General features: G+C 31.1%; 1 protein-coding gene across 1 annotated transcript; it reads right to left on the bottom strand.

Moving 5' to 3' along the window:
- Positions 1-3496: 3496 nt before the first annotated feature.
- Positions 3497-15970, bottom strand: LOC118188292 (synaptonemal complex protein 3-like). The gene is made up of 4 exons (XM_035358705.2): positions 15570-15970; positions 7956-8117; positions 5830-5928; positions 3497-3814 (listed from the first exon to the last, which is right to left on the bottom strand). The coding sequence occupies exons 1-4, from the start codon at positions 15867-15869 to the stop codon at positions 3656-3658; spliced, it is 720 nt and encodes a 239-aa protein (XP_035214596.1). The 5' UTR covers positions 15870-15970; the 3' UTR covers positions 3497-3655.
- Positions 15971-21777: the final 5807 nt, after the last annotated feature.

Raw genomic sequence — 21777 nt, 5'->3', positions numbered from 1 at the left:
GTGAGAAGATAGATTTTCGTGCTTCAAAACAGTTTCCATCAGAATAACATAAGATAAAAAATCGTCTGCTTAATTCTTGGATATTAAGGTGAGCTATTCAACGAAACATTTAAAACTGCAGCATCGTTTTGGCACCTCAACTTGTAAAATAAAACTAATATCACTTAATCTAAGCACCCGTTTAATCTTCATATGGTGAATAACTCAGGGAGATAATCAGCCCGTCTTTAGCTTAGATTCCAAGAAGGCCATGTGGATACCATAATGGCAAACGTAACTGAACGTTCATTTGCACTACCAAGTAGACAGTGTTAAGTTTAAAATTGATGATCTTTTTAACAAAACTATATTGCCTGTGCCTGAGAATATGTACTTTAACTATTCGCAAATCAAATATTTAAATTAGAATCTGTAGGATTGCTACTATTACCGCGAATTAGAGTTAAAATCCTGCAGACCCTACTAAACAGACAAAGAGTTATCGCTACATCTTATACAACTCACAAAATATAGAAGGTTTAAATAATCTTTTGATTTTCATATGAGTGTGAACATAAAGACACAGAATGTGCTGCAGACAAAATTTCCACCACTCGTTGATATTTTAAATTAATAGTATAGAGAATTAAATTCACAACTCGATAACGTATTCTAAAGCTACACATTAAATAGTATGGGTTGACTCATATGTTTTATCGGTGCGTATTTAAGACATCGGCAAGGGAAAATGCTAAAGCCGGAATATAATTTTAAAACAGAGCGTGAGAAAAGTACAGCAAATGACATTGCCAGAAGCTCTCGCAACTAAAGATTCGAAACCCTCAGTTTAAATACACACAGCTAATTTGCATTATGTTAAGAAATATGGAAAGGAGAAGTTATAGTAAAGACTTAAATTATAATAATTGGCTAATTAACATAAGATATTTCGCAAATATTAGGTTACTTGCAATTTTTTCAAATAACTTTAATGTAATAAAGGCTCTCAATTTAAGCAGTCCTATTTAACCTAGAGGCTATAAAGGCTACTGATAGTTTGTCCTGGAAGCATAACTCCTAAGTATACTTCGGTATCGCAACCGTGGGAAGAGCGTAAAGTTCAGAATAGTGGGCTTCTACTGCTGTTGTGACGCTGAATGTTGGAAAGTGGTTGTTTTTATCTTGTTTTGCATTTGTTCTGAAGATATCCACTGTATTCAGCATGTATTTATATTCCTTTGAAATTCTTTCAACCAGATAGTTAAATCTTCACAATGATTTACTATATTAAATCCGATTTCATATCGAAAATTTTCTCACGAAATTCACAATGTTTTAGTTATTTAAGAGAGACCGGGCTCCAAAATAGTTTCAGTCATCTTGCTTTGAGCTTAACAAATGTTACGTGACCCGACGGAAAATAGTCCATTGAACCATTCTAGAGGTCCCATCCTCGGTTGCGATATTAATGTGCAGTTAGGAACTGAGCGTCCCAGAGAACAACAAAGGCAAATGAGCTGGCTGCACTGTTTTCATGATTTTCCCCTGTGCAACTTGAAAACGAGCCACTTCTCCTTAGAAAAGACACCCATGAAGTCATTCCTTTCCTTAGGCAAATAGCCTCCATGTAATTCACGATATTAAAATAACCAGCTGACCAACCAATTTCTAAACTAAGGAAAGCTGAAGCTCACCAGAGTCTAGTGTAGTTATACAATTGGATGAAATACGATGGATACATAGCCAATGGTTGGAATGCCAGTGTCACACATTTCATTCGTAATTTTTAGCAGAGTTGAAGGAGAGAAGAAGTTCAGCTACTAGAATTTTAACAATATGCCGACAGAAAAGAAGAACCTTTTAATTTTTGAAATTATTTTACAACAAAAATTTTAATAAACTGTGATATAACAGAAAAGGTAACAGGAATAATAATAATATGAAAATAAATGTAACAATAATCATCGTTTATTATATTACTGATGGTTAGAATTCAGGTCTACAAAAATTAAAATTTGACTTTTAAAAATACAAGCCTATGGGCACATAAAAAAATATTTTGCTTTGCATAAAAGGATCTTACGGGTCCTTTCAAATACAATAGTTTAAGAAATATACCATGAAGTAAATGCTTCGAAATATCTTTAGACAGAAAATATTTTCAGAATCATTTTTATTTGTTGCCTTTCCAACACACAGAAAAGAAGATAAAAATGTTATATTCCAGTAAATTTAAACATTTCTATATTAGAAGACAGCATGTTTTGTTATTAATATTTTCAAGTGTTGTTTAACGTGTTAAGATGTATTGAATGCATATATGATGCACAATTTTGGAACCTACAAAATTAATTTCGTTGCATATAAAATTGAAATTAAGCAAAACAGCAGACGATAAAATGGCAAAGGTAAAAATTCATTCTTATGGAAGGGAAAAAATATTTAAACTTTTCATTAATATTTCTTACAAATTTAGAAAAAAAAAATCATGTATTATTAATAAATATTCATTAGGCATTATTAATAAAATAGAAAATAAGGAAATTCCACATGAATAATCTCTCCGTATAAGTTTCTTTGCAAATTTAAGTTTCAAAGTAACTCTTGCAATTCATTGAAAATTATAATAAAGGGCGTACACCGTATTTGACGTAATTATCATATAGTTATTTAGAAATATGCCAAATTTCAAAACGCGCCAATACATAAATTACGGTATATCTTGGGAAATGTTTAAATAAGAAAACTGTAATTTTTGCTATTATGCCTAAAATATATCTATTTTAAGATGATAGTGAAAATCTTATAGGTTATAATTCAAATTATTTTTCGAAAAATTTATAAAAATTATTTAAAAACATAATTTTTTAAAACAATTATAAAATGTGATATTTGTATATAGATTGAATCTAAATTTTGAATTGTGAAAGAAGAAATCAACTAAGTTTAACAAAAAAGAGATATTAATAAATATATGGCAGACTTTTTTTTAACACTGAGGAGCTAAATGATTTTAGAGCTAATTGTTTAAAAACTACTTGGATGATTTTCACAACACTTAGCATTTGGCATAATTTGAGAGGCAGAATCAAAACATGGAAAAAAGGGTATCATTTTATAAAAAGTCCGATTTTGTGTCAAAATACTTATGCTATTGCAATGTTATATATAAACTTAATATAAAGTATTTTTTAACTGATCCACATCTGTGGAAATTCTTTCACTGTCACAGTTCTGAATTATCAGCATAATATCCTTTATATTAACATTAAAAATGGTCCTTCAAATTTGATTAAATAGACTTATTTTCTTGTGTTTCCTCAAGGAACTTTACTGTGATTTACTTTAAAAATATCACTGGCTTTTAGATCAGTTTTCTTACAGTTTTTATTACATTTAATGATGGGTAGACTGATATGTTCAATAAAAGTTGCTTGAATTAAATAATTGCATATTTTAAAATTTAAATAAAAAATGACAGCAAAACCTATACAAATAACAGAAATAAAAATTAATGTATTCAGAAGCTCAAAATTTTATTTAACGTTCCACACAGACATTTAATATTATATATGAAATACGTTATTAAAATACACCAAATAATAGTATTCAGAAACTATATATTTTACACCACTTAATTTATTTTATAGACATCTAAACAAAGCATGATCAAAGTTCATGGAAGCAGTTGTTTGAGGTGTTTGCGAACATTAATCATTTCTTGCTGCTGAATATCCATCAAAATTTTCTTCTGGAGAAGGGCCATTTCCTTCCGTAATTCACTATGAACAAGAGAATACTGTTCAATATGACTTTCTTCTAATTCAGTCATACCCTGAAATGATAATTACTTTCTTAAAAATTCGCTTGTAAACACATTACTTTGTTAGATCTATATTACAGTTTTTAATAACTATCATTAATATATCAATGTTAAGGGGATTCGTACACCTTAAAACCCATAAGATCTTCGAATATGTGACTGTTGCAAGAATTGGGATAACTTATTTATTTAAAAAGCAATTACTTCCAACTTTTTACAGATTACTACATAATATATCTGCTTTCCAAAATAGTGATCAGAAAGTTTGTGTTGCCACAAATATTTTTATAATTTAATCCGCTTTTTGACAAAAATTTTCGTCAAGTTTCCACCTTGCGCGCACAGTTTAAAACATTCTGTTGCATAATTTAATTGCATATTTAATATATAGCTTTTATAACATTTGGAAACTACTGTGAAACAAAAATTCTAAGAATTTCATGTTAAAGTTTTACTTTAATTGGAGTCGAGTTTATAAAATGTAATTTATAAAAAAAAATCTGTAATGTTTTCGTCCATAAAATTTTTTAATATTAAAATATTCATCAGATTTTAGGTTCAGTTAAAAAATAGGGCTCATATAAAGAATTCAATCAATTTTCAAGTATGTACCATTAGCCATTTTTAAAATATCGTGCGCGCAAGGTGGAAACGTGACGAAAACTTTTGTCACAAAGCGGATTAAATTACAAAAATATCTGTGGCAACACAAAATTTCTGGTTACTAGTTTCCAAAGCAGCTATTTTATGTAGTCAGCTGTAAAAAGTTGGAATTCATTTTAAAATAAATAAAATATCTCAATTCTTGCAACAGTCACATATTCGAGGGGTGTCAAGGGGTTTAAGGTGTATGAGCCCCCTTAAATACTACTCCCATATTTAAATTAGAGTTCAAAATTCCGCAGCTGCGTAAAAGTAGGAGCAAAATTGAAATAAATATTCTGAAAATAAATAAAACATTATTTTGTTTTAAATAAAATAATTAAAAATATTATCGAAGTATCTTAATCAAAAATTTTATTAGAATATACTTTAAATATGAAATGATAGTTCATTCTATTTTTGACTTTTAAAATATAATTTCTCTATCGATTTAATTAATAAGAACAAGTATGTGTATAATTGTCTCCTATTTTTTAAGACGTTCAAGATATTTACTTTAAAATATTCGTAGCTGTAATATCTTGCAAAAGCGTGGTAAAATATTCTTAAGGAAAAGAAATCACATATAGAAATTGAATGCATTTATAGACTGCTCTATATTATCTCTGTTATTAAATAATAAAGAATGTGTATATTCCCAGTATTATAATAAAACGACAGCATCTAGAGCCACTTAAATTTTTAACATGTATGATTCTCCATTCGAAAATGTGCACCACGAAATCAGAATGTTGAATTTCAAATTTGTCTTTTATTTATTTCATATTTTACAAAAATTTATTGAATTTTTGATTTACAAACAGAATTATCTGAAAGCAATATGTTATCGCTTGACAAAACGTAAAAAAATTACGTGCAAATTTAATCAGAAAATTCAATAGTTCAAAAGAAATTGGCCGCTCTGCCACTCATATATTACCACTCGGCAAAGGGTAAAATATTTTTCTTTCAAATAAAAGAAATTCATTACCACTGCCCGAAATATTTGTTTTTTATCTCTCACGCAACAGTGTGACGCCATTTGGTAAAGCGTAAAACATTTAATTTTTCGTTTGAATTTAATATATATTACTGAATAAAAAATTAAGTTGTTTAAAAGCAATAATAAAATAATAATATCACAACAAATAAAGCAATACATTTAGCTACTTTCCTGTATTAATATTAAATACTGTTTGGACCCCTGAAATTACACTAGCTGCGCTTATTAAAAGCATTTCATACTTTTATAAAAATTATTTCAGGTGACTAGCCGCGCAAGCAGCTCGTATTAAGAAAATTAAAAACTGTAGGCTTGGTTATAACTTAGGGAGGCTGGGCAATCTGAGAAAAAAACAAAGATACAATGATATATAAGCAGTTACCTTGCAAAACTCATCATTTAGATTTTTTAGAGCTTTTATTCGCTGGGCGTGAGATATTCTTATCTGTTGCTGATGCTTCTGTTGCTGGAGGAGTACTTTCTATAATGCAATAACATTTACTATAATTTACCAGCTTTTATTATTTTAATTACATTAAGAAGAAACAGTTATTAATGATCTTCATGAATAACTTTTTAAATAGTATCAATATTGACACCCTTCATTAAATTCATCATATTTACTGCAAAATTTTAAAATTCTAACTCAAAACATACGTTCAGTTTTCAAGTTTTTAACAAATGTTCTACTCTAAGAAGTTATTCTATCTAGTTTATTTTTACAAACGTTTGATCGATACGTGAATTATTATAATTCATCACTGTTAAGTGTTTAAACGCTAATTCTCATTTCCTAATATTAAATATGTAGTTTTTGTCTTAATCAAATTCAGAGCAGATTAAAATGCCTAATAGTCTTGAAACATTCTGCTATCTGCAGTTTCGAAAATAAAGAAAATTTTTAACTATTTTGAATTTCATACGAAAAAATAGGGCATTAAATATGTCACGGTCTACCGTAATACCGACTACAAATTTTTATTAGCTTGGCATTACTTTGCATAAAATGTTTTTATGAAAAACCAAAAAAAATTTTTTCATTCAGCTAAATTTATTCATCTGTTATTCTTACGTTATTCTTAATAGCTGTAAGAATAGTACTATATGAAATACAAGATAAAAGAAGTATTTTTATTCCAGATCTTTAAAAAAGATTTATAGTTTACATTTTCTAATATTCAGAAAACAATGAACAAAGATTTTTCAAATCATTAAGATTAAATTATTACTTTTCATATTCTCAAAATTTTCTCGAACTGAGGTAGCAATTATAAACCTCGTTTCTAAACTAGAAAACAGAGGATAATAAAATAATAATTAATATTCTCATATGACTTATACTGACATTTATCAGTCGAGTTATCTGAAAGATATACATTCAAGGAGTGTCTATTATTATTTGAAAGAAAACACTTTTTCCAACTTCAAAAAGCTTTCTTATTCTATATGTTACCGGTAAAGAAGTGAAATGCCAGCATTCTATGGAATATCTAGGTATTTTATAGAATGTCTGGCGCTTTTAGGCGAAGTATGAGATATTGGAATTATTATATGCTTTATATTATCTAGGCATTGTATATAATACCTAGGCATTCTATAGAATGAGAAATAATTTTTAGGCAAAGTATAGAAAAAATATCATGATAAGTCTAATATTTAAAAGATGTTCATTTCTCAAAAATACAGATGTTATTTGAAAAAATAATGAAACAGTGATATTAAAAATTGTTTATTCAAAATATATAAAGAAAAATGAAAGCTATAAGAAAAGCAATTTGTGCCTCTCTTAATAAAAGAGAACAAAATTTTCACATAAAAATAAGAAATTAAAATTAACATATTTGTTGAAACATTTTTGAATTGGCTTGAATGGCATATTGAGTTCATTACTTTTGTCACCCAAAGACATCTATTATATCGGCATTTTGTTTTACACATACATTTGTCGAATCTTTGGCCACTTCCACTGAACTGAGCAATTAACTGCAATTGATCAGAGAGGAAATTCGGAGTCAGTAATATCTTCAGTTCTAAGCAAATTCTTACAACATAAAAGGAACTCCGATCTCATATATAGTTGCTTTAAGATTCTTTCAAACGTTCGGTAGAAAATAGTTTGTCTCATACTCATTACAACTGCCAATATATTGATCGAATTATTATAAACTTTCCCTAGGCACCTGTATATAATAAGATGATATATTTCATAGTTTGCTGGTTTGTCATCTGGCAATGTTTGAAATACTTAATCATTTCATACATTCCTACACAGTTTCGGCATTCTATAAAATGCCAGATATTCTACAGAATGCCGAATTTCATACTTTGCGGTAACATATACATATACAGATGAAGAAATATCATTTATGTTTCACAAAATGCATTTTGTTTTCCATTTTAGCAACAACACAGGATATATAATAATAACATTAATTTTATTAAATTATCCTTCAGTACCTTTAAGTACCAGTATTTGTGAAAGCATAATAATAAGTGATAAATATTTACTTGTAGTTTATCTTCTGCTTCTTTCAGTTTTTCCATTTCTGCTTCACCTTGTTGAACAATAACACAAAACTGATTCTGAAAATGTTCGAGGAGCTTCTTTCTTTCAGCAGACTGAGTTTTGTTAGTCTCCAGTACCTTCTTTGTGGTAGATCGCGTAGATTCCTTAAAGAGGAGTACAATAAATATATCAATGTATAGTCAGCATACTTTTGCTCCGTTGTATGAAGTAAAGGAAGTATTGTAAAGGCGAAAAGTATTGATTTTCAAATTTCAGTGCAAATATCCATTTTGACCATTCCCGAATCCACTTTGACTCTTCTTGCATGACGTCTGTACGTACATATGTATGTATCTCGTATAAATCAAAAACTATTAGGCGTAGAACATTGGACTTTTGTATATGAGTGCGATATAACATTTAGCTTCGCGCCTCCCTATTTTATAGTAATTGGCCGTACCAGAATATATATATATATATATATATATATGTGTGTGTGTGTGTGTGTCGTATGATCTTAAATTCACTTAGTGCGAAATCGAGTTAATCTACTAGCGCAATTGCTGCAAAGTAAGTTAATAATAATTTATTTACTAAAGAATATTGATTATATTATCTCCCAAGATTAATTGTAGTAGAATTATCTTAAAAGAGTGAATCCATACTTAAATTAGTAAGTTCAATTTCGAAAAATGTTAAAAATGTTTAACGGGGACTCGATACTATATTCAACCCCTTATCTGGCTTAAACGTCCTCAGCTGACCTTTATTTTTCTAATCTGTGGTTGTAATCATATACTTCCAATTATGACGGAAATATTCATGTTTTGGCACTGTCAAATTAAAAAAAAAAAAAAGATAAATAACGAAATATAATTTTAATACTGTCTCCCGGTTTTTATACATATATTTGGGAAAGTTTTATATAATATATGAAAATATAAAATTCAGGAAGTTAGACTCCCTTAGGACAAAAACTGACCAATATGTAATTTCAAAATTTTCAAGTTTCGATGTCATTTTCAACTTGCCTTGAGGAACTAGTTAAATAAATTAGAATAATTCAAGGAAATAAGTTTAGATGAAGTGCAGGGAAATGTGTGTAATTTAATAGGCTTTACAAGGAAGTCCTGTGCTGTTCACATCAGATTTTTTTAATTAATGATAACTGGTATGTCTTTTATCTTAAATTATGTTCCCTGAACATACTGCAGTAAATAACATTTGTGTGACGGTACTAATTAACTTATATTCACATCACCAGTCTTTAATGCTCATAATTTGACTTTATTTTAGATCATTCCTACAATGCGTATTAAAGTGTTACTTATACATAAATTACATAAAGTACTTATACATTACTTAAGAAATAAAAATAAAATGGTATCCTAATGCTTAAAATTTTAATTTAAGATGTGGGTGAGACTTCTTCTAACTGTTACTTTATTTTATACACTGGAGCAAATTTTAACTTCCTAAGGCAGGCTAACATGTTAAACTTTAAAACCAAAAACCAGATGCCATTGACAAAACATTTTGACAAACAGAAATTAACAAAACACAATAAAATGTTTTCTTAGCCAAACCGCATTCTTTTAGTTTGTAGAAACACTGAGTTATTTCGAAGCAGAAGATGTGAAAAATGAGCAATGCCCTCGACGGGACTCGAACCACGGCCCTACATCACGAAGGGCATGCTAAGAAGGTGGGAGAAACTCTTTATATACACCCCCTTTTAAAGGGCGGCTGGGGATTAGGGGACTCAATCGCCACATCCTGGTGGTGGAAAATTATCATTCACCACCTTTTTAGTTCGGGCGCCACTGTAGAAGAATTAGGTTAATTGGAAGCAGGAGAGATAGTGATAGTGATAAATAATAATAATAAAAATAAAATCTTCGGTTGACATTCTACAACAATTTAATTTGTACATTGGAATTAATTTTATGTTTATGCTCTCACCTTTAATATTTGTATTTTCAAAGAGTTTTTAAACTGATGCGGATGGTGCTTAATTTCATTTCTTTTAAGTGTTGGATGAACTTGATGCAAGTTATAAAAATCATTTTACCAACTTATAAGGTATTTCTCACGCCGTCTTACCATGTCTTCGTGGTGACGGAGGACGTGGCCACCACCCCTTTACTATTAAGTTACAGCAGGAGAGATGAAAAATGAGCAACGCCTTCGCCGGGCATCGAACGACGGACCTCTGGAATACGCCCCCAGCGAGCTGACCACTACACTACGAAGGCGTGCTAAGAAGACGGGATAAATATCTTATATACTCCCCCTTTCAGAGGGCTTCTGGGGTTTTAGGGCACCCAATCGACAAATCCTGGTGTAGAGACATTAGTTATTTTGAAACAGGAGAAGTGAAAATGAGAAATGCACTTGCTCGGACTCGAACCACGGTTCTCTTGAATACGCGTCGAGTTTGCTGACCACTACACCATGAAGACATGGTAAGACGGCTTGAGAAATACCTTATAAGTTTGTAAAATGATTTTTATAACTTTCATCAAGTTCATCCAACACTTAAAAGAAATGAAATTAAGCACCATCCGCATCAGTTTAAAAACTCTTTGAAAATACAAATATTAAAGGTGAGAGCATAAACATAAAATTAATTCCAATGTACAAATTAAATTGTTGTAGAATGTCAACCGAAGATTTTATTTTTTTACACTAAAGGCAGTGTAGAAAGATGTAAAAGTGTCAGAAATATTGTAACATGCCACAGTATGCTTTAGACACAGGATAGCTTGTGCACGAAGATTGCAAAAATATTTTCCACGAGTGAAGTATTGATAATTTCTAGCTGACAATAACTTTTGCAAATACGTATTAAAGATTGTTTTGATCTTTGAAACTTCTTACAGATAGTCCTTCTGACATTTTTGGACCTTTAATTTCGTTACGATATGCTATCATGCATTTCCTATTAATGCTGCCACTGAGCAAAACATAATATATTATAAGGTACTTATTTCGCACCTGCCTACATTTTGGTGAGTTTCTTAATCGTAAACAATTTCTAGTTGACCTTTCACAAGCGCCAAGATACGTGGAGGTGCGTAACGGAAGAGACAATCTTTTTCTTCCAAATAATTTGCGCAATATTCGCTCCTGAAAGTGCTACCATTTGGAAAAGCATAAAAACTTCCATTTATCTTTCAAACTTAGTCTGCAATTGCTGAACAAATTGAGCTAATTAAAATCAGTAAATTCCCTTCTTAATAATTCAAACCTTCAGTTTCATTTTTAATAATGTATCTGTTTGATTTACATGAAAATACGTATAATTTCTAACACATCCAACGGATAAGTACCACAAATATTTTCAGCATTAGTATACTTAAAAAAGAATGTTTCTTAACCTTTCAAGAACCCATACTACATTTTGTTTTTAAATGATTAATTTTGTTATATTAAACAAAAAATTATTAGTCTGTAATAAACAATACTGGTAAGTAATATTGGTTAAAATGAATATAGCTAAGTAAATGTAAAGGATTATGCTCCATGCATTAACAACAACTTTCGAGAATGCCGTCTAATTTAAATTCGAGTTTGCAAGGCATTTGGAATAAATAAAATCTAATAACTTTAGAGAGAGTATCAAATAGAACATTGTTTCAGGCTCAATGAAGATCCATTCTGAGCATTATATTTTGCCAGATACATCTAAGGATTATTTGATGATGGTATCCAGCAGAAATGTTACATAATAAAATCTCTTTATAGTTGAAAGACGCACATTAACCACTTAAAATTATAGTTTTATAAATTTAAGGAAGTAAAAAGTACGTGGAGCCGCCCAATTGGTACAGTGGTTAACGACCCCCTGCGATTGGCACGGGTTCGAATCCTGAAGCAGGTATGGTCGCAACTGTCCGTTCCTTCATAGGAGGCAACGGTTGCCACCTATTAGGTGCTTCATAATAAAATGGCCACCACTTTCCGGCTCTTGGCGCAAGGCTAATGGCATAAAATAAAGCGTGGGCCATAAAAAAAAAAAAAAAAAAAAAAAAAAAAAAAAAAAAAAAAGAGGGAGTTTTAATTTTGGTATTCCAATATGGCAATTATTTGAGTCATGGAACATCCAAATACAAATATGCAATACAGCGCGTGTCCAGAAACAGTTTTTAAAACACTTTAGAGTGACCTCTTTCTTGGAAAATTAGACAGTATTCCCACTTGAGGAAAACCTTTAAAGTTTTCCTCAAGTGAACAAGCTCAAGTGAACACCTCGTGAACAAGCGATGAAGTTAAATATACAGCTTGCACAAAAAAGGGCGGTTCTATATCTTCCTTTTTACTGGACCGTTTGTCGAAATTTAACTTGCGTTTTCCACGTCTCGAATGTTCTCGTGTCTTAGGATATATATTAGGTTTACATATAGCATTGTTCTAACATAGATATTTTAACACAAAACCAGAAAGCTTTTTCTGAAATAAAATACCATTTTTTTCCCTATTTCTATTCTACGACTCAAATTATGCCTGGATATTAAATTTCGCAAATTTTGGTGAGAAATTTAAAAATTTTGCATATTTTTGGCATATTTTTTTTAGTTTGCGCCAAGAATAATTCATTCGGCGAGTTTCTTAATTTAAAGCAACCTATTTTCCTAATTTTTTTAGGTATGCTTAAAAGTACATCTACTTCAAGATGATGGTAAACATTTTATAGGTTCTAATTCAAAATGTTTTTGAAAAATTTATAAAATTATTTTAAAATACAAATTTAAAAAGTAAATCATAGAAAATTAGCGAATTTTATTTGGAATGAACTTAAACTTCAAAATGTGAAAGGAAGAATCAAATAAGATTAACAAAATTAGCGATATAAATAAATACATATAAAAATTCAATTAACATGGAGAAGCTAAAATTTTGAGAGCTAATGTTTTAAAAACTTATTGTGCGATTTTTACAAAGCTTAGCATTTTGGCATAACTTGAGTCATAGAATCGAAATATGGAAAAACATTGGTATGTTATTTCAGTCCGATTGTGTGTCAAAATACCTATGCTAGAACAATGCTATATATAAATCTAATACATATCCTAAGTCACGCTTTCTAGACATGGTAAATGCCAGTTAAAAATTCGACAATCGGTCCAGTAGAAAGGGAGATGTAGAACTGTCTTATTTTATTTGCGCAAGGTGTACAGTTACATCTTAAATAACTAAACGCACAGATCTCCACATGGCAATAATTTGCAGTGAATTAATACTATTTCGAGTTTTTATCCTGCTATGGGGTGTTGTTTTTGTAACTACTCATTTTAAATCTATGATTTTCACACCATGATTTGACTGCAGTTAAAATTTTCTTTCCTTTTCTTAAATATTTTATTAATTTTTTGAAATTTTAGTAGCAAATGTCTCAAAATGAAAGATTAGAGCCTGAAAATTTTAGATTGCAATTTTATTTATTTATCTGTTTATTATTTTTGCGTTATGTGGGCAAAAACATGTAGCGTAAATTGTAAAGCAGCACAGTAATCTCATTACACTCATTAAACTGTTTTCTATGTCCCCAGGGCCCACCAGCGGCCGAGCGGTAAAGTCGCTGAACACTGGTAGTTCGGTCCGAGGTTCGAGTCCCGCGAACGGGCTGGCTGCATGGGTGTTTTCGTGGTTTTCCCCATGTGTAACGTGTATACGAGCCAGTTTCCCTTAGAAAGTCCTCCACGAAGGCATCCCTCCCCTTAGGCAGATAGCCCTAGTGTGCTTTGCCGTAATTAAATACAGACACACACAGCACACACATCTATATCCCCAATTTTTCAAAACACATTTTGAACGTATTAAATCGTTGAATATTGAATGATTCCTTTTTTTAAGATACTATTTTTCTGTGTTTTCCCACATTAATCATTTTAAATATTTCTTCTCTTTCTATAAAATGTAGGCGTCAGAAATTTGAAAGAAAGGGAAACAAAGAAAATGATGATGCTGAAAAATGGTTCATCATTGCTAACTACAGACATCTTAAAAAAGCTTTAAAAAGTATTCCAGATTTTAAGATAATATTGGTTATCAGCGGGACAGAGAAAGCCAGAATACTGCTTAAAAATATTTCATGTCTCTCAATGGAAACAAAATTATAGTGGTGAAATAGCCACCGTTTTAAGTGATTTTATTGCTATACTATTTCTTTTTTTGAATATCATTATCGTTATTATTTATGTTTTAAATGTGTTCTCACTGAAGCAAAGGAAAGAAACGAAGTTATCATTTAGATAATTATAGTACTGCTATTTTATAATCATAAGAAATTATCGTATTTCCCCGTGCGTGCTCTGATGGTGTAAGTGGATAGCATGTCCAAGTAGAAAATGGAACCTTCGAATCCTGGAGAACTTAGAACAAGAAGTGCATTAAGCGTTTAATTATTTTACTAACTTTTTGTTTACCTACAGAATTTGGTGTTCGGAAGAGCTACTATTTATTTCAATTAATAAGCGTAGGTTGCACTGCTGATTTGGCGAAGAAATGCAATGAGTCAGGCTGCTGAAGCTAGCGAAAAGTCAGATGCTGCTGACTTCGAATGGGCTTAGTGTTTTCTAAACACATTCATCATATGTGAAAATAAGTTATACAGTAATAAAAGATATGTAAATAAACGTGTTTCCAAAACTTCAAAACATAAGGAATTAAAACCGTACAAATGAGTCGATGAAAAAGTAAAAAGGAAAAGATGCAGAGACGAATTTTTCTGCCTTTTAAATAGAGCTGACGCAATTATGGCATTTTCCTCTGTGCATGGTCTTGTAATGTAAAAGGTTTGCGCATCCTTTTACCGTTTGGAACACTAGCAATTCGAATTCCAGCGAGCGCGTCATTGATTTTTCGCGTTTCTTGCTCCGAAGAATCCTAATGTTCTGTAGAACATATACTTTGGAGAATAAATCTAATAATTGCTCTAAGGTATTACACTAAATCAGATATGTAAATCATTCTTCAAAAATACTATATATATTTAAATTTAACTTTCAGTAGACTAATATAAAACATATAACATTATCTTCAAATCACAAATTTAAGCTATTGAAATTCCTATTACTTTTAAAGAAGGCGATTCAAAACAATACTTTAAATATGCGAAATCATTTTTAAATAATAATTTTCAGAGCAGTTACCTAGTAAGTGCGTAATAATTCTTTGCAAAATTCATAAACAATTTGAAATATAGAAAAAAAATATGAGTAAAATTATATGGGTATGAAAATATGAGTAATATAGAAAATCATATGAGTAAACACTATAGATGGAATAAAAAAACAATGGACATAACGAAAGAAAGCGAATAATTAGAAAGTTCAACTTAAATTTAATAATTAAAAGGAAGCACATATTGCATAAACACGTATCGCATGCTAATATCAAACACTAATATTCAAGAAATATTACATTTAGAACACAAAAATTAAACATCCTAAACTCTTTTTCTTTTTTTTGAAAAGGTATCAAATCATGCCATTTTTATTAAATTAACTTTAGTTTTTTTTAATCAATATCTGAAATTATTATGTATTTATTTCAGATGCGAGGAATAATGTTTTTAAAACATCAGTGTGCATAACACGTTAAAAAGGATTTACCTGAGTAAACTGCTCCAACTTTTTTCGTTTGGCTAGCATCGTTTTATTGAGATCAGTGCTAAATCTTTCCAATAACTTTGACATCCCACCACTAAAATCCGCAGTATATACTGACTCATTTTCCATATCTATCCCACTTCGTTTCGAACCACTATCAGAAACAACTGGAGACTTTGGAACTTCATCAATTTCATCATCAGAAGGCAAAGAGTCACTATTGCCAGCGCCATTTTGGACAGTACTCATGCGCTTAGGTCTTTTTGCAAATTTACGAACGTTTTCTGCCTTTGCTCTAGGCATTTCAAGTGAGAATAATGTAACGGACTACAGCAAAAAATGCTCTTTGCACTCTAAGAAATCAATTCAACAAAACATTCTACGATTGCTAAATAAAACGGAGTTGCCATTTCTTTCTAAATAAAAACTAAACTGCAAACAAAAGAATTCTAAAGACGTTTTTAACTGAAATGAAAAAATAACAGACTTTTGCAATTGTCAGTCTAAAAAAAAAAAAAATCAGCGAGCAGACGATTATATCAAACAGTGAACGTAAATATTTAATGCAATGTTTACATAAAATTAAAGAAGCTAATCTTTCGTATATAATCTCACAAATAAATAACGAGTCATAGTTATTTTTTGCCCTAGGAACGAAGAATAGATTAAACGAATTTCATTTTGAACTGATGGAACAAGATTTTCAGATTTGGCCCAAATTTTGAAATTAAATAAAAATATCGATAATTTTAATTGCATAATTTGATCTGTATTTTTATCATATTTCAATACAAAATTACCTTTAATTTTTAAAGCTAGAAATATTAAAGATTATTTGGAATATGTCTTTTAGTTCAAAGTTTCGCATCCAGATGGTACTAAAAGCAAAGGCTTCCGCAGCTCTTATTCTATTTATACTGTGAATTGTTTCGTGAACAACTTTCATGTTGATGAAATTGTTAATTCATTGCGAATTTATTGGGAAGGAATATAAAAATGTATCATGTATAAATACATTTTGTAATTAATAATTAGTCAGTTTACGAAACTATACATATATTCATTTTTATAGACACAAATGTCAACCTTAAAATTAGAATCGAATTTATTGGGAAGGAATATATAAATGTATCATGTATAAAATATATTTTGTAATTAATAATTAGTCAGTTTACGAAGCTGAATATATCTTCATGTTTATGGACTCAAATATAGACCTTAAATTCGATTTTTCTTAAATAAATATTATTGCAAAAGTTGAATGAAACTAATAAAAGGTTACAGGCCCAATCAGTTTTATGCAGTTCTGGTCAAATGCCTTATCTTACGTTGCAGGTTTAAAATTTCCTGCATCAAGGAAACCTTTAAATGTCATCATAATTCCTGATTATTTTGTTCTTAAGCATCTGTAGTTTTAAATGCTGTTTGGATAATAACTCATAAATAATAAATACTTGACACCTCCTTATATTTAAATCATTTATATAAAAAAAGAAACAATTACACAAGTAAAGCATTTAGTAATTTGACATTTTCTGTATAATTTTTTCTACTTTCAATAGTTCTATATTTTTTATACATTTAATTGATAAAAGGCATATACATTTTTTGAAAAAATATATAATTTAAGACATACGGAAAACATAAAACAAACTGAATGCTGTGAAAGGTATATTCCAACCGTCCTGTTATAGTCCAACTGCGCGAATTAAAATTTCTTCCCCCTCCCTTGCCTACCAGATTGCAATTTTACTTTTCCAAGCCAATTGTAGCCAAGAGAAAAAAATAAAGAAATAGAATTACACATCACAATCACAAGGACAAGAATATCTAACAAGCAGGCTAATTACTTGAATAAAAATAATAAATGAGAGAGCTAACAAGGAAAATAAAAGGTATTAATAAACATACATATTAGCATTATAAACATCTTACATTGATTGCAATATTAGAGTAAAGAGTATTATAATAATATCATAAATTAAATAATTATAAAGCATACCAATCATATTTTTTATAAATTGCATCAGTAATAGTCATGATGTCTGAACTAGACTGGAAAATTTAATATATTTCATTGGCGTACAAAAGGTTATTCCGTATCAAAGTGTGTTAAAATGTGCTAGAAACATTTTTTGTTGATTAAAGTAATCATGTAAATGTTTGCAGAAATTATTAGTTAAATTAAAAAAAAACTTAGCATAAATCTATTATAAAAGCATTACTTTGCATTTGGAACACTGAAGTATAAATTTTAAATAAATTAAAATTATTTTGCTAAGAAGGGTTTTTCTAAACTTTATCTAAGAGAAAAGAATTAGATAAACAGTACTGCAAATTAATGCAATAAATCAGGCCTCTCAATAAATTAAAGCTCAATCGATCAGGAGCTCCGCATAACTTAAATTTTATTGCTATGTTGGTGTGTATTTAATTATGGCAAAGCACACTAGGGCTATCTGCCTATGGGGAGGGATGCCTTCGTGGAGGACTTTCTAAGGGAAGCTGGCTCGTATACACTTTACACATGGGGAAAACCATTTATTGCTATGTTAGGTAGATTTGCGTATAAAATAAATATTACACTTGTGAAACAAGTGAATAATGTACTGATAGTCAACAAGAATTAAAATAAAGTGTAGAAATATTATTAGCGTGATTTAGCGACTAACTTTCTTAACAATAATTTCCAAAAATTAATTTTACAAATTATTCAGCCTGAAACTAGATTGGAAAATAAGCTGCATGCTGAAGATTAATCTTTACCAAGGTGTAGCGAAGCGGTATCTTAACTTTAAATTAATAAACCTAAGAATACATCACTGCGAGTGGACTGTAAATTTAACCTTTATTCGCGGTTTGAACTTTCGAACACAACACAGCACAAAGTAAAACGACAGAGTTACAATTAGCGGTTTTTAAGAATGCAAGAACAAAATGCGAACTACGCATACAATCTGCGCATTGCGAAATAATATCTCACAGACAGGCAGAGAGCTCTGGTGGCTGAAACATTCCGCCCGGCGTTGAAACATCGTTTCAAAATAAATAGCTTTTACAAAATGAAATTATCATAACAATATTAAATTATGCAAAAATGTATCATCAAAATATTCACAAGAAAACATAATATGTAATTATGCAATGAAACTAAATTGTTCTCAAAACAGATGCACAGAAGCCTTGATACAATTCAGGAACTTATATAGCTAAAGCAAAGTACAAAGTTATAATGCTTTAGGAAAAAAACTTAATCGTTGATAGGCAAAACACTAAGTTTGTGAATTGGCCTTTTGAAAACTCCGTTAGCGGTTTTGATCTTCACGATACGCACAATATTATCTGAGCTAGGAAAAAGTTCCAGCACTCTTCCCAATTTCCATTGTAGCGGGGGTAAATTGTCTTCCTTTATGATAACTAAATCATTAACCTTTAAATTAGGTTGCACTTTCAACCATTTTGAACGTCGTTGCAAATTAGAAATGTATTCATTGGACCATCTTTTCCAAAAGCTTTGAAACATTTTCTCAACAAGCTTCCAACGTTGCAATATAGGAATTTTTTGATCGTGTAAACTTTCTTCTGGTAAGGCAGTTAGCGGGGTACCAATTAAAAAATGGCCTGGCGTAAGTGCAGAAAATTCTGATGGATCTTCAGACAGTGGACACAACGGTCGCGAATTTAAACAAGCTTCAATTTGAGCTAGCAATGTCATAAATTCTTCTTGCGTTAGAAGTGGTTCACCTATGGTTCGCTTGAGATGTAACTTTGTAGATTTGACTGCAGCTTCCCATAATCCTCCAAAATGTGGCGCTGCGGGAGGATTAAATATCCACTTAATACCTTCAGTAGAGCAATATTTATTAACCAATTCATTTTCCTTCAAGGAGTTTATTACTCTTTTCAATTCCTTATCTGCAGCAATAAAAGTTGTGCCACAATCGCTATGCACTTCTATCGGTTTTCCTCTTCGAGATACAAAGCGCTTCAAAGCGGCAATAAATGATTCTGATGTAAGATTACCTACTAATTCAATATGTATAGCTCTTGTAGTAAAACACACGAATACACAAATGTAGCATTTCATTGGTTTTACTCCTCGACCTTGCCTGGGCTTCACTTGAAATGGCCCGGCGTAGTCAATTCCAACTTTGGAGAAAACCTTTGACGGAACGACTCTAGACGATGGTAAATCAGACATTATCTGGGTAGATGTTTTAGCTCGTACACGATGACATTTCACACATTTCCAAATCTGTTGTCTTACAACTGACCTAGCGTGGATTATCCAATATTCTCTTCTAATTACTGATAGCAATAGCAGGGGGCCTGCATGAAGATGGGATTCATGAAAATGATTCACTATAATCTGTGTTATGTGATGTTTCTTGGGCAACAAAATAGGATATTTTCTGTCCTGCGCGATGTTGGATTGTCTTAATCTTCCTCCAACGCGTATAAGTCCATTCTTATCGATAAACGGGTTCAAAGAAAGGATCTTACTATTTGAGTTTAACGGTTGATTCTTTTTCAGAAGATTATATTCATTAAAAAACTCATCCATTTGAACTACTCTAACAATTGCATTTCTAGCGTATTGCAATTCTTCGGTTTTAAGGTAACCCTTAAGTCTTGTTGCGGTAGATTTAGCTGAATTATTCGCAAACCGAAAACACCATGCGATGATTCTTTTAAGTTTCAAAAATGATGAAACTTCATTAAGGACTGGAATTTGCGAAGCGACTGTTCCAATTGAACAAGAAATATTTTTCCGTTGTTCCCTTAAAGACTCTTCTGAAAATGGTAAGTTGATAGAGAATGGAATATTATTTGAATTAAGCCACTGAGGACCTGTCCACCACAAGTCATGAGTAGAAAGCTCTGAAGGCAAAAGACCTCTTGATGCGCAATCAGCTGGATTCTCCTTTCCTTTTATGTGATTCCAATGTGATGAAGGTAAGACTGATTGAATTTCTGAAACGCGGTTGGCTACAAATGTTTGCCAGCGTGTTGGTTCTGATTGTATCCAGGACAAAACTATCACTGAATCACTCCATGCGTAAATACTGTCAACATGAATTTGCAATGAATTCTGCACAGCTTGAACCAAATGCACTAATAGAACTGCAGAGCAGAGTTCTAAACGAGGAATAGAGATTACTTTCAGGGGAGCTACGCGAGTTTTTGATGTTAGTAGCTGCACCGAAATTGAAGAATGATTTGAAGACTTTAAATAAATCACTGCGGCGTAAGCTTTCTCTGATGCGTCACAGAAACAATGAAGTTCTACATTTGTAGATTTGGGCAATAATACTCTCCTAGGAATATGAATGCATTCAAGATTTGCGATATCTTCACAATAGATTTTCCATCTTTGATTGATTTCATCTGGCAAGGGATCATCCCACGAGATTTGTAATTTCCATATGTCTTGAAGCAAGATTTTTGCTGCAACTATAAAAGGTGCTAACCAACCAAGTGGATCAAAGATTTTCGAAATAGAAGATAAAATTATTCTTTTAGTAGAACACTCTCTGTTTTCGAGATTTCCAAAGTGGCAAGTAAACTCGTCTTGCGTTGGATACCACTCCAAACCCAATAATTTTATTGATTTAGTATCAACTACTGTACATGAAGAATTTGAGTTCCGAGCACTCAAAGCAGTTTCCAAAATCGAGCGATCATTAGTACACCATTTATGCAATTGAAAGCCACCTTTTTGTAAAAGTTCACTCAGTTGAGAAATTAACTCTACTGCGTTTTCTACTGTGTCTGAACCAAATAGGACATCATCAATATAACAATTGTGTAATATTATTTCAGCTGCCTTTGGGAATTTAGTTCCTTCCTCAATTGTTAGTTGTTTGAGTACGCGAGTAGCCAGGTATGAAGCGGAAGTAGTGCCGTACGTAACTGTGCACAACCTGTAAGTTTTAATCGGCTTCGATGGATCATCTCTCCAAAATATTTTTTGGTAATCGCGATCTTCATCATGAATTTGAACTTGTCGATACATTTTCAATAAGTCACTAGTAATGGCTATGGGATAGCATCTAAACCTCAAAAGAATAGTAAATAAGTCGTCTTGTACCTTGGGACCATTCATTAGCGTGTCATTAAGCGATATCCCTGATGTAGTTTTGGCACTAGCATTGAAAACGACGCGTAATTTTGTGGTAAGACTGGATTCTTTTAGCACGTGATGATGAGG

Source organism: Stegodyphus dumicola, chromosome 5, assembly GCF_044657685.1.
Source record: "Stegodyphus dumicola isolate Sdum_Otavi_A_Nest chromosome 5, ASM4465768v1".
Lineage (NCBI taxonomy): Eukaryota > Metazoa > Arthropoda > Arachnida > Araneae > Eresidae > Stegodyphus > Stegodyphus dumicola.
This window is presented reverse-complemented; position numbering and strand designations above follow the sequence as displayed.

What these genes read in the sequence shown, in the direction of transcription:
- LOC118188292 (XM_035358705.2), bottom strand. Translation starts at nt 15,869, where the DNA reads ATGCCTAGAGCAAAGGCAGAAAACGTTCGTAAATTTGCAAAAAGACCT. An exon ending in AGTTGGAGCAGTTTACTCAG is followed by an intron (nt 8,118 to 15,569) that starts GTAAATCCTTTT and finishes CTCCTCTTTAAG; the next exon opens with GAATCTACGCGATCTACCAC. An exon ending in TAAATGATGAGTTTTGCAAG is followed by an intron (nt 3,815 to 5,829) that starts GTAACTGCTTAT and finishes TTATCATTTCAG; the next exon opens with GGTATGACTGAATTAGAAGA.